At 39.0% G+C, this 14,513-nt stretch overlaps 1 protein-coding gene across 2 annotated transcripts; it reads left to right on the top strand.

Moving 5' to 3' along the window:
* Positions 1-595: 595 nt before the first annotated feature.
* Positions 596-11,313, top strand: ddhd2 (DDHD domain containing 2). 2 transcript variants are annotated; one of them, XM_026322765.1, is made up of 19 exons: positions 596-714; positions 1,279-1,434; positions 2,711-2,903; positions 3,337-3,524; positions 3,667-3,756; positions 3,881-4,001; positions 4,115-4,204; positions 4,290-4,431; positions 5,041-5,249; positions 5,341-5,402; positions 5,487-5,606; positions 5,687-5,782; positions 6,012-6,194; positions 6,785-6,940; positions 7,289-7,391; positions 7,485-7,646; positions 7,848-7,952; positions 9,239-9,407; positions 9,587-11,313. In XM_026322765.1, exons 2-19 carry the CDS (start codon positions 1,324-1,326, stop codon positions 9,666-9,668), a joined length of 2,382 nt encoding a protein of 793 aa, XP_026178550.1. In that variant the 5' UTR covers positions 596-714; positions 1,279-1,323; the 3' UTR covers positions 9,669-11,313. The 2 variants fall into 2 exon arrangements, with proteins under 2 accessions (XP_026178550.1, XP_026178549.1); XM_026322764.1 differs by lacking the exon at positions 7,848-7,952.
* The last annotated feature ends 3,200 nt before the right edge of the window (positions 11,314-14,513 follow it).

The raw sequence follows: 14,513 nt of genomic DNA on the forward strand, positions 1-14,513 counted from the left end.
TAAGAGCACAAAACAACATATATAAGCAGCCCATGTGCCAGGATAAACAATAATAATATAAAAAAAATAGGCCCTTGCCTGAACTGGCCTAAAAATACACACGTCAATCATGCCGCCACTGACAGCAGATAAACAACAACAAAAGACATTTTATCATTCATTGCAGAATTACAAATAAAAGGGTTTCTTCTTCTATTATTGTTTCTGTGAACTTACGGAGCTTGATAACCACACACAAATTCATGACGTTTAGGTTACGTTTTGGGGGCGTGGCCCGTGGTGTTGTTTCATGGTGCTTTGAAGTGCAACTCGTAAAATTGATTTTTATGACCAGCATTCAATTCCTTTGCGACATATGTAACGTTTCGGGATATGAACACATTGTTCAAAGCCCCACACAGGTTTCCCTTGATTATAATGGGTAAAATTCGCTGTCCTCTATGAGATCCTCAGTGTGTGCCACACCGTATTTATTATTACTCTTGCTGCTACTCCACCATTAAAATTGGGTTCATGCATGTAAGTTATGTGTGTACAGATAACTATCTTTGTAGTAATGTAAGCTAGTTAACCCCTTTTTAAGTGGTAGTATGATTGATAACGAGCGCTCGTCTAGCAGTAGTAGTCATATTTCCGTGAACACCGTAAACAGGCAGCGTTTGACAGGAGGCTATCCGAGCTAGCCAAACAACGAAAACAAACCCTCTGTTGTCGGTGAGTCTAAGTCAATGAGTGTCTGTGACTAGTGTTATAATTCCCCAAACACACTGGACATAAAAAAAGAATAACGTAACACTAACGTCAGTGTCCTGAGCAGCCAGCTTAGGTCAGCTAGCATGATCATAAACCATTGCTAACAATCGTTGGCCTCTAGTGTTTGTTTATCCTTTAAAATAAACATGAGAAACAACATCAGTTAACTACTTTGTTTACAAACATTTTAGAGACATTAGTGCTTCTTGAGGTAACTATAATACATCCATTAGGTGAGTTAATGGTTAACTAACCATCACATTATCCCTTTTATATTTATATTTTCCACATTACTAGTATTAGATTAGTAACGTTAACTAGTCAGTATCAAACTGCAAATAAATAGTTAACTAGCTAACGTGACCTGGCTTGTTTGGCCTTCTGTACAGTCCCTTACAAGTTTGATAAGCGATAAAATATTATGTAAGAGCCGTGATGGTATTTCACCCCAGTGTTTGTCCTCATCACGTGAGAGCAAACATGGGATGTATCTAAATACAGGTCCTGTATGTGTCTGGCCTCCTGCCCTACTCAGGTCAGAGCTGAGGCTTGGGATCTGGTCTTGGACTAATGTCATTCAGTCCTGGTGAAGAGGGGGGTCTTTCTGAGGCTGCCCCAAACATCAACACGCAAGACAACTCCACTCAGCCTCTAACAACAGGGAGCCCAACTGAGGATAAGGTGAGGCTGCCTGGGTGACTTTGTATAGTATTGTATATGTCAAATCATGTATTTCTACATTCAGTTATTGGGGTTAGGGTAAGGGAGATGGAAAATGAAGGAAACCAGACTTTATCACAGCACTGGCAGAGAGACTATGTGCTTACTTTTCACATTAGTATGACTTTTGTTTTTTACCACAGCGTAACTGGGGCTTTCACAAGTTACAAAAAGACTCTGAAAGATTTTTGACAGTGACCTCTCACTTATCATCATTTTACAGTACACTGTCAATAGATTAAAGATTATTTTAAATTCTGTCATCATACCTCATCAGTTGCAGGGGCCCAGAAGGTGGCTTTGGTCCTAGTCATAGAATCAAGTACGCTATGTTTTATTTACATTAAGGCTTTTTTTCAGACTTGGACTAGGCTGATTTGTGGTCAGAGAAACCTTGATCATAATACACCCAGTGGAATTTACCCACATGGTGTGCCAAAAAGAAGGAGGGCACTGGAAATAACATGAATAGGTAGCATGGTTAGTGGGTTTTACAAAATTATTAATTAAAAAAAGTTTTAAAAACATCTTTCCTGCCCATTGTATTATATTAGGGCTAAGTATTGTGCTATAGATGGAAGTCACATCGTGTCATTCTGTAAGGTGTATTGCATGTACATTGTCATTTTTGTCATGTAACTAGCACAGGTAACAAGAAAATGTTACCTGCAAGGAGATCAACAGGATTTTATTCTTAGGAAGGGTGCGCCATTCACATTCCAGTTTACTCTCAATTGTGTACAATATACTGCAGAATGTTTTTCTGGCAGCTCTCTGTAACGTAGGTGTTTGTTGTTGTTTTAAGCAGTGGCAGCATGCTCTGTTGACACACTGTAACTGAAGCAGTAAAGCACATAAGAATAATAAATAATATTGTCATTGAGGTATTTGGTGGAAACAGGTTGTTTACAAGCCATAGCTGAGTTCCAGAAAGAAATAACAAAAGAGAGCTTGTGGAGGAGAGGATAAAGCAGAGCTTTGTGTGACAAGATTCCCATCTGACTGTCCTTTTTTGTTTTTTTGTCTGATGGTCTATGGTTCTAGCTTAATTGAAAGGCACAGATTTAGCTCATACTTCTATATTTGCTTATTCTGGAAATGGAGCCGAATGGTGAAATGTTCTGAAGAGGGAAAACACAGGCATGTATATCGTACAGGTATATATCAGGCTTATGTTTTTACATAGTAACTGAGCTATAACATGTACATTAAGAAGCTTGATCGTGTTGATCTCCAGGCGTCGCCTGTGGTGGATGAGGCCTCTCCTTCTTCCACATCTTCCTTTGAGATGCTTGACATGGACTCTGTCCCAGCTCCTTACCAAGAAGTGCAGCCTCACTGGTTCTTCTGTCGACGGGCTGATGAAAACACCTCTTGGCTTCCTTTTAGCAGAGAGGACTCTGACAAACTAGAGAATGCCTGCCACACTGGTAAACACATATACATTACTTTACACATGCATTATATTCTATGCAAATGTATTTTGAAAAAATCTGAAATCAGGGTAGTGAAAAGAAGTGCGTTTGCTATCAACAGCTTTGAGAATGTTAAGTTATTAAAACATTTCTGAGCCAACACTGGCCGGACGCCCAGTAGGGCATTGGACTCTCTTGCCAAGGCATGTTTGCACTTCCTAACAAGTTGAATTTCAGTTTCAGGTTGTTTTTTTAGGTTAGCCTATTAACAATAGATGGTGTTGACATTCGTGCTAGTCACACTCAAAGTTCTACTTTGAGTGTGACTAGCAAAATGAGTATTGGCTCACAGAAAACAAAGAAACCTTCTTTTGCAAATTGTTTCAGATAATATTTTATTTGAATTTTAACTGAATGAATGTGTCTGTGTGTGTTTACATTACAATAGGCAGTAAGGAGGAGGTGGTGGTAGCTGTGGATGGAGACCGATATGATGTTCATGTCAAAGAGAGGAAGCGCTATGCTGTGTACTGGGATCAAGCTCCCACTGAAGTCCGCCGCTGTACCTGGTTCTACAAAGGAGATAAAGACACCAGGTTCATGCCTTATCCCGAAGACTTCAGCCAGAGTTTGGAGGTAGTCTGAAACTGACTTTTCACCACCACACTGCTCATTCTTACAGCTTCTGATTTTATTCTCCTCCTATGTTTTCCTGGTCTTCAGTTAGTCTTCTATGTTGATCTTTGTTTCCTTCCCCACCCATCCTCAAATTCTTCAGGAGGCCTATGAGATAGCAGTGACCTTGGATGAATGGAAGAGGAAACTAGAGTTTCCCACTGGAGAGACTGTCATCTTACACAATCCCAAAGTAAGATTTGAAATTAAATGCCTAATGAAGCAACACCACAACTGAGTATATAATTTCTTTTTAATTAGGTACATTCTTTTCCTCTCATATGTCCTTTGTTTCATTTTCTTTGCTCCTCACTTAGTTGATAATGCAGTATCAGCCATTAGGATTGCAGGACGAATGGGTTTCCTCCCCGTCGGAGCAGACCCGGCCCCGGACAGTCAAGAGGGGAGTAGAAAACATCTCTGTAGAAATACCTGATGGTACGTGGGTGGGTGTACTGAAAGAAGTATGAGCCGATATAAAAAAAAAAAAGATTACTTTGAATAATTATTCCAACACCTTAGGTCAATTGTATATCTGTATGTGTTCCCAGGTGAACCAGAAAAGGTGGACCACCTTGTCTTTATGGTACATGGTATCGGCCCAGCCTGTGATTTACGCTTCAGATCCATTATACAGTGCGGTAAGTGCATGTATCTATATATGTGTATTTTTATGTATATATTTTTTTATTCTTTCTGACTCCCTGTCATTTTGTCCTTCTTTAGTAAATGACTTCAGAAGTGCTTCCCTGTCCCTTCTGGCTTCTCATTATAAGCGTGCTCAGCAGGATGGCCAGGTGGGCAGAGTGGAGTTTCTCCCAGTAAACTGGCACAGTGCTCTACATGGGGATGCCACTGGTGTGGATGAGTAAGTATGAAGAAAACAAGATTCCCCTGTTGTGCTGTACTGCTTATATCTCCAGGCAGGGGTGGCGCAACTGGCAGGCCAGCCCTAGTGCCCCTTTTGACAGAATTAGGAGGCAGTAGGTGCTTGATCATAAATAAATGTAGACATTTGAGTATAAGGAGAACTGACCAAATTTAAGGCTGAACTAAATAGTAATTTATTGTGTATGGTGCACAGTCTTTATGGCTCTGTGTGTTCTGTGCTTTATTTAACATCCAGCATGTAACCACTGTACTGTACTACTACTGTACTGTACTAACACTGAAAAAGAGAGTTTTTTCTTTTTTACAAAACAAGCATATAATTGCATATCACAGTACCTATGCTTGGATATTTGCCCTCTCTTACAGTGAACCAACACTCTTTACTAACACATAGTGTATTAGCTCTTTAAAAGCAGGGTTTTAAAATTAAGGGTAAGATTCTCTTGCTAATTTTCGCTTCTTTGTGGATGTGCTCCAGTCTGGTTCTCCAAATAAAAAAATTTCCAGACCTGCCTCTCTGTTTCCATTACTTGCTGAGGCTTGTTCAAAACTGACTATCTGTATTTTCTCCCTCCTCATCTTGCAGGGATATCCAGAGGATCACACTTCCCAGTATCAGCAGGCTGAGACATTTCACCAATGACACTCTGCTGGACCTGTTTTTCTACAACAGTCCCACCTACTGTCAGACCATAGTGGACACGGTGTCCTCAGAGATCAACAGACTGCATGTCCTCTTTAAACAAAGACACCCAAAATTCAATGGGGCAGTTTCAGTAGTGGGCCATAGCTTGGGTCAGAAACACAAAAGCACACACTCAGTGACAAACAAGTAAAACTAAAAATGCTGAGTTTCAACTGCTCCACTTTTTCTGTCATTTTTCAGGTTCACTGATCCTGTTTGACCTGCTAACTAATCAGAGGACTGGATCGGAAGCCAGGGAAGGGGTATGATGATATTCACAGTCACAGAATAGAATATAGTGAAAAAAATAACACAGATTTTTCATTCTGTACCTCCCTGTTTTTAAGGTGCCTTCTAGGGAGCCCGGTCATCTGAGCTGTGATACACTGGAGCAGACTCTGACAAGACTGGGCCTCCAGCAATATTTGGATACACTGCAGGCAGAAAACCTTGACCTGGAATCACTAGTAATACACACACATACAATGTAAGTAAAAGTTCAAGTGGAAAATGGCATAATTAAAAACTTTTGTTTCTCTTCTCTTAGGCTCTTTGCCATGACAGTGAACTGAAAGATTTAGGAATCCCTCTTGGCCCTCGGAAGAAGATCCTGAACTACGTCAGGAGGAGGTGGATGCCAGAGGTCAGACATAGTGAAAAACCTTTTTCTACTGTATATATTATGAGATCTGGTTAGTTTAAGTGTCTTTTTACATTTTTAACAGAAACTGCCTGGTGTTGACAATCATGACAATCGGCGGTTTATTATAGTCGTAGCCAGTTCCTGATTGGTGGCTCTGTCCTTTTCTAAATGAACTATCTGCATTTCAGACATAATTTTAGAACATTTTTGTTTTTCTTAATCTAAATAGGATTGTAAGACAGGGGCAGTTCGTGTGACACCAGGTTTGCAAGTTCCACCTCAACATCCCTTGACCAGTGATCATGATGTTAACCAGCCTTCAGGACAGGCAGCGCAGCAGTCCCAGTTCCACAGGGCACAGTCTGTCACCAGTGCTGTAGACTATGAATACTTTGACGTGGGCATTGGACAGGTACCACACATGCACACATACAGTATGGTTATTTTTGCTTTGGAGTATTAGTAGCTGAAAGCTTTCATGCATCATCTTCCTGCTTCTCTCCTGCCCCCGCTTGCCTGGACAGACCAATGGAGGCATAGCCAAGGGGCAGGTGTGTCTCACATGCTGTCCCCATCCTCTCAGGCTTTGTTTTTAGGTCTCTTTGATCTCAATGTGCCTGGAATTTCTTTTTGACATACAGTCACCAGTCCCATCTGCTCAGAGAAATTTTAAGGCAACTCATTTATAGAGGCTATTTCCATGGCTAAGTCACATTGTGCTGTGATTGTGTTTGTCTCATTGACCTGTACAACCCAATGCCACAAACTTTGTGTTTGTGCTCATACACAAGTGGCCAGCTCTTTAGTTTCTGTCATACTCCTTGGCTGCTCTCTTGATGACACAAATGCTCATCTCTGTGTTTTCAAATGTCAGTGCAGTTGTGCAGTGTTATCTCCATCTGTCTTTATGGATGTGTATATGTCTTATGAGGCACTGTGTTTAAATCTTGTTTTCATAAATTTCATAGCACACGTTTCTCTAACCCCACCTTCTCTCCCCAGGTATCCATCGACTACCCACAGCTGGCATTCCACCCTCAGACGTTTTTTGCTTTTGGCTCTCCCATTGGAATGTTCCTGACTGTTCGTGGACTTAAACACATCGATCCAAACTACACCTTCCCAACCTGCAAGAGCTTTTATAACATCTATCACCCTGTGAGTAATCATGCGTCATGCATGCATCTGCCCATTCAGACACATACCCTGTGCACAGCCCCAAAAAAGGATTACATCATCTTTTTTGCTACAGTTGCAGTATCCTTGTCTTTTTTCATCTGATATGCCAATAAATATGCCAAGACAATTTTAAAGCTTTTCAAGGTTTTTTTTCTATTTCATGTGGAAATTGGCATGTGTGACCACATCATACCATCACTTTACTCAGTATAGCTATATACTGAGCTCTTGCCTTCAAGATAAGCATTATAAACACAGCACTTTCTTTTCATATTGACAGAGGTCTTCTTTTAATTGTTACATTCATCTCTTCTCCTTGCTGTGTAGTATGACCCTGTGGCCTATAGGATAGAGCCCATGATTGTTTCAGAGGTGGATCTGGAGCCCATGTTAATCCCTCACCATAAAGGTCGGAAGAGGATGCACCTGGGTATGACTATATTTCTTTGTCCTTGTCAGTGTTTAACAATATAAACATATGAGCTTTTGCAAATGATAATCTCTGTTTCTCTTTGTTTCCTAGAACTAAAGGACAGCTTGACTCGTATGAGCATGGATTTGAAGAACAATGTATTGGGATCATTAAGGACAGCATGGCAGTCCTTTGCCCGCCTGCCTGTTGCTGCACTGCCCCCAGTGGAAGAAGGGGGAGCTGCAATGGAGAGAAAGCTTGAAGAGCCACAGGGTAGAAAAAGCACTTTTATTTGCCTTTGTGAATTTGTAAATGTTCTAAGGGAGCATGAATGTGCATGAGTGTGTCTAACCCTGTGTCCTCATATTGCTCTTGTCCCTCTTTGCATGTTGCCACTCTCCCTTCCCCTCTTCTGCTCTACCTGATGGTTGCTCCTGTTTCCTTCACTCCTTACTACTTATCATTCAACCTCAGCCTCAGTGGCAGTCACTGCTGGTGCTAGGAGGGAAGAGAAAAGTGCTGATTTTTGGACTAAAATACTGGAGTGGCCTAGGGCCCTTCATAAGCATTACTTCCAAGGTAAGCCAGGATAGACACTTGGCTAGAAAAAAAATGAAATGAGTTCTCTCATACAAACATTTAGGCATTATTTTCCTGGCTTCAATCTGAAAAAAAAAACAAAACAGTTATTGACACAAAAATACTATCATTCTTTGTTTTAAATGTAGAAAATATGCTGTTTACTCAGTTACTGTAGTTGCCTTTGGTACATTAACCCTCTCACAAAGAGCAAATGTTATATAAGACGTGTCATTACTGCTGCAGGCTCTCACTACTCTTCTGCTTCTCTTTTCCCTATGTGTAGGTGCACTACTACAGCTGTATATACAATCTTCAATTAAAAATTTAATTTTAATTAACACCACCTTCAAGCTATTTCCTCCCCTTCCTGCTCTCATTTCTGATTGGTTAAACTCACTGACAGCTGCACTGCTCTTTAATCCCACGGCATACTCTTTTATGAGCTGAACAAACAACACTACCAATATTGTGATAGTAGCGATCGCAGATGTGTTTTTTTAACAAGAGTAACTGGCTGGAGATGAACTGGAATGTAATGTCATTCATCAGTCACGTAGAGTAGCTACATGCAGGTGCACGTCCTGCCCTTTCCTACAATACCTGAAGTTCTCAGTCTGTCAGTACATTAAATCAGAAGGAATGCAGATGCTGTCAGAACACACATGATAATTAAATGAACTTTTTTGCCTTTATTCGTTATTCCTCTAACAGGGTCGGTAGACTTTTATTTACCACCTTTACATCTTTAATTTGTTTACCTCACTCTCTTGTATGGTGTGTAACTATATTATATCATCAACAGCAACAAACAATATAGGCTGTCTTGGAATGATATATAGTTACGTAATCAACTATCTGTGAGATTTCAACACGTACTGGACAACACACTTTCATTCACTTCATAAACTTCATTTTTAAACCTGTTACAACTTCTTTTAAGTTGCAATGTGTAAAATGTGAAAGATTTAGTGGCATCTAGTGGTCAGACTGCAGAATGCAACCTTCTGAGCACCCCCACAACATGGACATCTCTGTGAAAGGAGACCTACTCCCCATGTAGATTTATAAGGTTCACTGTAAGATTAACAGTTAGAGTTTTCTGGTGATTACACACTAAGGACAGCATACAGTATTTATGAGTACTATATTTCCAATCCAAGTACTGTATCTGAGCAAATTCTGCCTGTTTTCATTAGTATCAACTTGTTTCCTGCAATAGTTATTATTTTTGTTGTCTGTTGTCTGTCTATGCCACCTCATATTTTCTGTTGCTGTCCCTGCAGGAGCGTGTTTGGAGGCTGAGAGCTCAGTGTCAGCAGAGCAGACAGAACAGGCAGAGATTAAAGTGGGGATGTTGAATGGTGGCCGAAGGATCGACTATGTGCTTCAGGAAAAACCCATTGAGAGCTTCAATGAATACCTTTTTGCCATCCAGTCTCATTTGTGTTACTGGTGAGTCATGCATGTCTGTTCAGAAGAGGGATGGGCTACAGTATTTGTGCTCCTCCCATGTACCTGGAAGTCTGTCTGTGTTGGATCACATTTTTTACTAATATAAATTTATAGTTATATGAATTTTTAATTCAAATAAATGACATGTTTCCCTCCATTTACTTTTGTGTGTCTGTCAGGGAATCTGAGGACACAGCTCTCCTGTTGCTGAAGGAAATCTACGACAAACTGGGCGTAGCCTTTGAACAGCCACAACAGTAACAAAGGCTTTATGAATGTGGGCCTGCTTTTTAACAAAGTAAAAGAGAAAATCCAGGACAACTGACCAGCACGAGGCTACACAGTCTTCATCCAAAATGCCTTACTGTCTGGGAGTTAGCCGGCTGCCCTGGTTGCAGTCACTTGATCTTTGTCCAGTCAACGTTAATTCTTGGTGTTGCCTAAACTTCCACTGTACTTCCACAAGTACCATTGTCATGCTCCTAGTTACACTTTTTCTTAGAGTCTATTTTACTTTGCACTTTCTCTTACCAGCAGTCACATATCATGTTTACTGGTACAAGTAAATAATAATGAAAAAAAGATGAGAACTAAGAGACACAAGGAGAACTTGCAGAAATATGAAAGAAAATAAGTTCAAGTTCTCAAACACCAGCTGACATTTCTATGTACTTCTAAATAAAAATATTCTTTAAAATGCTTTGAAATCCCAGAATATAATTGAAATAGTACATTATAATTTATAAAGTTTATGAATAATATATTTCCCAGCCCCACCTGCATCTTTCAAAAAGCAGGAGTGTTGAACAATACAATATCATTCCTATTATATATGTTCATCTCTGTCTGACCTTGACCTTGAAAGCTGTCTTGACCAAGAAAGCTCTCCCACAGCACAACTTTAGGCTTTCCTTTCATAACCAGGCCAGGTGCTTTCAGTTAGTTAACTATGTGATGTTTAGTTACTTTCCAAGAAAATGGAATTTGACATTTAGTTTGTTACAAGTTTATGGCATCAAGGTCATTTGACATCTGCTGCTCTTATATTTGTGCAATATCACAATGTCGATGTCACACCTTTGCCATTTCACTGATGAAGGTAAATGAAAGTGAACTTCACCTTGCCTTCTAATCAGAGTTGACTCTTAAGTAATATGTATTTCAGTTAGATCATGTGTACGCACATCTAATGGGAGTTATCCTGAGGAAGCAATGTCTCTGAGGTCAAATACAGAAATGCTTACAAGCAACAGGCTGGTTTTCTTTGCATGCATGTTAGGGCAATGTGAAAACTTAACACAAAGGCCCATTCCACTTCCTCCTCTCCAGGTCTGTGACATTCTGTCTTTCTGCTCAGTGTATCCTTTAATTCTAAGACAGATGGCATTTGAAATGGACATGTAACGTTTGGAAAATCTAAGGGCCAACATGTTTGTCCTCCTCTGTTTAAGTGTACTCAGGTGTTGAATGGTAAAATCACCTTGTCTGTCTGCATGCACTTTTTTATGTTACTGCAGAGTTTCTCAACATTCTCTGGTCCTGACCCAGTTGTTACGTCCCAAAACTTTCATAGTTATCATGTACCCAATGAAAGAGGTAACACAATGAAATCATATGAATTTAATTTAAAACACGTTATAAATAGATCATATAGTATTTGTATGTTAATCAGTTTATTTTTTTATACAAATGAATGTAACATCTATCAGTATATCAGTGTTACAGATATCCCAGACTGCCATCTGCGTATCAAACAACATGAGGTCCAGAGTGAAAAGTTGAGAAACTCTGTTAGAGTGATTAAAACTTTATAAGTGAGTGAATTTATGCACTGTCAGGGGATCATAGCCCCACTACCAAAGGTCTGTAAGTATACGCACAATTAATGAATTAACCTGAATGGGGTCGTTCATTTTTTTTTCCTTTAGAAATGCACTGGACATTAAGACAATAAATTACTCAAAAGGACACAATCTGCTGTGAAGTCTGAATGGAAATCATGAGTTATACACATGGTCCACTTTATAATGCAAGTAGTTGCTGCATCTAAAAAAAAAAAAAAAAAAAAAAAAAACAACTGAAAAGACTGTCTTAAAAATTTTAACTGACTTGTTCTTCTAATAGAACCACATTATATTGATTCAATATTTTTGCAATGTGTTATGTGATTGGTCGATTTCAAGACTCAGGTGTTCTGAAACAACAGTTATACATGCAATTTGATGAAGCACCTTCACATCAGATGATTCTCAGTTATTATATCATGCAGCTCTCACACTTGAGGACATGATCTAAAAAGGTAGCAAAAACATCACCAAAGGCTCCATAACCTCTGACAGCATCTAACATCAGATCTCTGCACTGGCTTCCTGTCTCTCAGAGAATAGACTTTAAAACAGCCCTGCTTGTGTATAAGTCTCTTCATGGCTCAGCACCACATTACATCTCTGACATGTTGATGCCATATGAACCATCTCGAACTCTGAGAACATCAGGGACAGGCCTTCTGCTTGTGCCCAGAGTCAGGACTAAACAGGGAGAAGCGGCGTTTCAGTTATATGCAGCTAAAACCTGGAATAGTCTTCCTCATGATGTTAGACAAGCCTCATCTCTGGCAATGTTTAAGTCCAAGCTAAAAACTTTTCTTTTTAGTGTGGCATATAACATATGACAAGTGACATTATTTTATCCAAAGTGATTTATCTGCGCTCAGTTTCCTCTAATATTTTTTTTTTTTTTAAAAAACAGTTTTGTCACTACTTTTGTCCTGTTGGAGGAGACAATCGGACTCATGGTCAGTACTCTAAGTTGATTAGTTTAGGAACCTTCGATCTAAAGCCAATTGGGTCAGGGACTCGGGGGTTAGGAACCCAGGTGCTTTAGTGTTGTCCTTAGAATATGGGTCTAAACAGACTTAAATAAGGGGTTTGGAACCTCCAGCTGTAGTCTACTCGATCCTAGACGTAAGAGTCCAGGACTCAGGATCGTCTCCGCAGATAGTGTGTGTTGAGGTACTTTTAGTCCATCAGGGATGGGACAAACTGAAAGTAGGGGACCCACATGGGTCAGCATGGTCCGGTGGTCGATATCATGAGAGGCAAATGTGGTGATAAAGCGGTGGCATGCCTCTCATTTTTATTCTTCCTTATGTATCTTTTATTTGCTGTAAAGCACTTTGAATTACTCAATGTATGAATTGTGCTATATAAATAAACTTGCCTCGCCTTGACATTACACTGAAGAATGTCCTAGATTTAGTACCTCACCAAGTTTTTTGTATGGACATCTGAAATTTCAACACAACTTAAATAATGATCATAAAAGTTATTTTTTGTATTATTTTTGATTTCTTTTAACTGTTAGCTCTCTACAAAGCAACATAGCGTGAGTGTTTAGTTTATGAGACTAATCAGTGATACTGACCCACTGTAACTTCAACACTTCAGATTATTATACAGACAGTTTGCATAGCATTTTACAAAAATATTAATGCTTCAAACCTTCATACACCGAGTGGAGGTGGTAGAACTGGTATCCACTATATGGCTGTGTTGTGTCTGTCATCCAATTCCTCAGATAGCTGTGCTCAATGCAGATACATCTTGATAGGCTAATGTCATACTTCTAGAACACTATTGGTTTGACTTATTTAATAATATTAAATAATATTAAATAATTATTATTTAATAATAGAATTTTTAGTTTAATTAACAAACTTTATGATTTTATGATTTTAAAAAACGTGCAAAAATTTCATGGGGCAACAAACCAAATCTGATTACAAATAAAGTAATCTTAACTTCAGAAATCAGAAATTTTCATTAGTTGAAAGCCAACAAGTCTGTTTTAAGGTATTTTACAGCCCAACTATGCAGGATTTCTTTCTCCACACTGCTATACATAACTTGTATTGCATAATGTTAAATGTTTTGCATGAGCACTCCTCTCTCCAGTAATGCCAACCTTTTACCTAACCACCAGCTTGACAGACAAAAGCAGCAGTAAACAGTGGACCAGACAGACAAGTCAGCAAAGACCAAGCTCCTCAGCCACACTACAAATTTATCTTACACAGGGTGAATCACAAATTCATGATTATCCAAACAGTTCACAAACTTTACATGCTAAATTGGACCAAATACACAACTGTGTGTAAGAGAAATTCAAACACTATTCTAAGCAGGAAAAGCAGGGCTTTATGGTATTTGGCTTTTTTTTTCTTTCTTCTTTCTTTTACCATAACTATTGTTCTGATATTTGACGTAAGATGTTGATACATACCAAAAAACACAAGTTCAAGAAATGTTCTTTCTTTGTTCTTTATTCTGTAAAGCATTATTAGTCTGGATTTGAAAGCAACCTGCCACCTTTCTATACTCAGTATTTCATACACCATACTTACCAAGAATTATGCTCGTGATCACATGATTGATCACATGCATGCTCAGGGAAGATACCAGCCAATCAGATACATAGATTGACCCTAAATCTGCCATTTAACATCTTTAAAGTATATTCAGTGGTAAGTTATTCTAAAACAATAGATGTTAGCATATATATAAAAAAAATGTTTGTTGTACTCATGTGAATAATCAACATGGGAAATCAACACAAATGTAATATGCTCATAATGTATAAATATAAAATAGAGAATAAAGAAATAGAAATTTGTATGTAATGAAAACAAATTCTGCTCAGAGACGCTTTGTTGTTGATGAACGAGTTACATGTTATTTATGAAGCCCAATCTAGTCCACTTATATATCTAGCTATTTAAATGTTCAAATACAAATAATAGAGAAAAACTACACAATAATATAGAAAACAAAAACATGCTCAGCGCTCTCGTTTGTGTGTCATAATAGGTTTTTATAATCAGGCCTGTCAGTAAGTTTAAAATGCGTTTTTATTTTATTATTGTTGCTGTTGATGACATGCGTGTTTTATTTTGAGCTGTTACATAAACCAGGGGCCGTCGTTATTAAAACACTGGAGCATGCGCAGTCGCGTGATTTAACGCAGCATCACGCGGACGCGGTCAACAACCATGAGGCAAGTTGGAGTCTTGCTTTATACTCGGGTACATCAAACTAATCAAAGCCACCA

Source organism: Mastacembelus armatus, chromosome 9 (genome assembly GCF_900324485.2).
Source record: "Mastacembelus armatus chromosome 9, fMasArm1.2, whole genome shotgun sequence".
In the NCBI taxonomy this organism is placed as follows: Eukaryota; Metazoa; Chordata; class Actinopteri; order Synbranchiformes; family Mastacembelidae; genus Mastacembelus; species Mastacembelus armatus.